Source organism: Scomber scombrus, chromosome 9, assembly GCF_963691925.1.
Source record: "Scomber scombrus chromosome 9, fScoSco1.1, whole genome shotgun sequence".
Classification (NCBI taxonomy): Eukaryota; Metazoa; Chordata; class Actinopteri; order Scombriformes; family Scombridae; genus Scomber; species Scomber scombrus.
In genome coordinates, this window is record NC_084978.1 from 19,459,484 (window position 1) to 19,463,034 (window position 3,551).

General features: G+C 36.8%; 1 protein-coding gene across 2 annotated transcripts; it reads right to left on the reverse strand.

Moving 5' to 3' along the window:
• Positions 1-242: 242 nt before the first annotated feature.
• Positions 243-2,606, reverse strand: LOC133985957 (hepatitis A virus cellular receptor 1 homolog). 2 transcript variants are annotated; one of them, XM_062425714.1, is made up of 6 exons: positions 2,490-2,606; positions 1,983-2,327; positions 1,840-1,896; positions 1,690-1,754; positions 1,075-1,181; positions 243-936 (listed from the first exon to the last, which is right to left on the reverse strand). In XM_062425714.1, exons 1-6 carry the CDS (start codon positions 2,530-2,532, stop codon positions 882-884), a joined length of 672 nt encoding a protein of 223 aa, XP_062281698.1. In that variant the 5' UTR covers positions 2,533-2,606; the 3' UTR covers positions 243-881. The 2 variants fall into 2 exon arrangements, with proteins under 2 accessions (XP_062281698.1, XP_062281696.1); XM_062425712.1 differs by having other exon boundaries at positions 1,075-1,168; positions 2,490-2,605.
• Positions 2,607-3,551: the final 945 nt, after the last annotated feature.

Sequence of the window (3,551 nt, forward strand, 5' to 3'; positions counted from 1 at the left end):
AAGCAGAAAACATGACATGAAGTCAGACAGACAGAAAGAAAAAATACCACTTTTTTCACATCACTGAATGGATGTTAGCACGAGGTTTCACTTTCCATTTCATTAGAATGTGGGAGATTTTTTTTTCTTCTTCATTAGCATATTATATTGTTTTCTTTAAAGAGTTTATTTTACATGTTTGGTTTATAGTGTGTACATAGTGTGTAATGTGCATACAAAACACAAACTTTATCAAATTGTGGGGGGGTTTTGTCATTGTTTATTTGGCAGTTTTTCAATATACAGTCGAGTTGTTACATCCATCTTTCTTCTTTCTTCCCAGTAATAATAAAAGACATTTCTCCCACATTCCATATCCCACCTTCCCCACTTAACATGTGTTTACATTAAGATTTTATGCACAGGAAATTATTTTTAATGTTAGAATAAGAATAAGTTAGAATACCCTTAATCATTAAATTAATCAATTTAGGATTGAATCTTCTCAACTAATATTTGATAATACTGTATTAAATCCAGTAGGTGGCATCGTGTCCACAAGTATAAACCATCTAGAAGCTTTTTTCTGAACTGTGAGATCAATTTTGCCATGAAACAAGAAAAAAGGAAATCAGTTCATCTACAGTATATTTTTGTACCTTATCATCCACACATGACACACATTTTCCCTTTTCAGTGCAATCTGAAAGAATTAAAAGTGAGACCCTGTAAGCGGCTGCTCTTACTTTCTCTTACTAATTAACAGTGCTCAAAGGTTTCCCTCTTAAGTGAAAGCAAAAGGCAGAGTCAGCACATTGCATGCAGAAACTTCTTCAGCCAGTAGTTTCTCATAGAAATCTGCTGACCGTCACTCAGGCGTTTAGAGACTTTCATAAATGTTCTCAGCAGCCAAGTCGTTGAGATGTTGAAGTGTCTTCCTCTGCAGCAACCTTCTCCCTGGTTTAAAGAAATTCAAACATTAATATGATAAAGAAGGAAGACCCACTCAGAGTCTTCAACAGACGCCCACTTTTAGTGGGTAAAATTAATCAAAGTGGCACATGAGTCACTAAACATAATCCATTCCACACTTACGGAAAATAAAGACGGGGATTATGATTATGGTGAAGAGAAAAATAGCTGCCATTCTGCCGATGTTCCCCACTTCCATGAAGGCTTTGAATTTTTTCTGCAATGAAAATCTGATGAAACCTTAGGGCATTTAAAAATGGCACAAATTCTTAAATGTGCCATTAATATCCAATTTATTCAAATATTGTTTGCTGAAAATTGTAAAATTGCTTTGTACTCTCTACTGTACATCTTACACCCACAACATATGTAGTTACATTAGGTTGATTACATATTTCAAAATATCAACAGATTTTTTAACCACTAGAGTAGGAGGAGAAAATCTGCACGCTTATAATTTTGTTGCAATATTTTTATGTATTAAATTAAATTTTGGCACATCACTCTTCAGCAAGATGTTGCTCAAGAGGACCATATGTGCCTGAGTTTAAATAAATAAAGGATTGCACCAGAGTTATGAGTGAGCAGCTTTCCCCTAGAGTAGCTATTAATTTTCCTTTACTTCTCTCTATTTGCCACAAAAAATATTGTTTGTCTTTTAAAACTTTTAATGATCTGTACACATTTTGTCCAGGGAATTTTATTTATAACTTCAGAAATGCAACATAGAGTCCAAACCTCCGCTGTGAAATCGCTAATGCTGTCCGGTGTTGTGCCACCTACTTCAGATGTTGTCAACACTTCTGTAACGAGTTTAAACCATCAGTTACTACTGTGTGTACTGTTTTTTATCATTATGTATTTGTTTATTCACATCTCTATGCTCACCTTGTCTCCCACCGGTAGCAAATTTGTAGTCCTGGGTAATAGGTTGTTCCACAGGAACTGGCAACAACAAAATATCTTATAAAGCCAGATAAATAAAGACCACAGAGTTCATAAATATCCTGATCAATCTGAATGAGCTTTACCTTCCTCCATGACCAGGTATGTGTTGACTTTATAATCATTGAACCAACCAGGAATCTTGACCCTGCAGCCATACACACCAGCATCACTCCACTGAGCATTCAGGATGGTTAGGGACACATCTCCATCCGTCACCCTGCCCAGCAGCTGATACCTAGGGTCCCTGGAGGCCCTGGATAGTATGGCCCCATCTGATGAGGAGAGGATGGTGTTGGTGCATTTGAACCTAGGCACCTTTCCTCGTCCCCAGCAGAAACCCACCAGACCATGAGTTTGCATGTCATACCTGCAGGGCAAAGTGACATTGCGCCCAACGAGGCCAATGACTTCAAAGCTGCTGGACTGTACTGTGGAAGAAAGCAATTGATCAAACTAAATGATAGGTTCCTATGATTGTAATTTTTAAAATGTGATGCCCACAAACCCACCCCCACACACACAAACATACCACTCTACCCACAAGCAAAACAAGATGCAAGATTAAAAAACAACACAGAATATTGACTTACTTTGGGTCAGGACAGAGAGGAAAAAATAACAAAGACCACGCATGTGTGTAGGCTATTGTATATCAATGTCCTGAAGTGAGGATAAGATGTATTCCTTCCCCCACACATACTCTGAGACGATAGAATCATGCACCGAGTTTTCGACTTCCCTTTTTAGAAAATAAGGAAGGAAATCAATACTAGTTGTCAACATTTAGAAATCAATTCTTCTGCAATGAGCTCACTCGGTAGGGATCTGTCTTCTGATCTGCAGTTATGAAACACATCTGAGAGTAGGTTTGTCTTCTTAAACATCAGCTCTCACCTGAAAGAAGATTAACTGAAATATTATATTGTACAAAATGTAAAATATAAAAACAGCATGTAATCCCACACAAGATGACACATACTTAAACTAAAAATATTATGGTTGTTGAGTAAGTCTCACAAGACACAATTGTTTCTCAAGCAGTCTCTCTTTTTCTTTCTTTTTAAATCTTTGAGGTCTCTATAAACAAGAAAAATCAGTTATGTCACTCTGGGTCCCCAATTTTCACAAGGCTCATTACAGTTGTAACGTATCTTCAGCAGTAATAGTGGTATCTGTAATAATAGTGGAAACACACTGGAAATTGCTCTTGTAATTTCACTGTGATGAGTGGTTAAGAAGAAATGTTGAAGTGCCCAGTCTGTCTCTTACATAGATGCTTTTCATACTACGTTTCTGTCAGATGTAACACAATTACACAGAGCACTAGTTTTATCTCCTATCCGCAGCTGTCTAGTTACTGGTGGTTTCCATTTAGCATACAACACAAAATGGTTTTACCACCTTTCCATTTTAACTGTTTCTAAAATTCCCTCATGAGTAAAAAATATACCCTTTACGAAATCCTATCAGGTTTAAGAGACTGTTTCTCAAAGTGACTAATAAACTTGAAATGATCATTTTATTAGTTTAGATCACTATGATACCGTACACCATTTAGAAGGGAGATGGCTCACTCACTAGACAATAGACAATTCTTTCTAATGGAATAATTCCAGTTTTCCAACAGATCGTCTTCATCCCCAGCAGACATT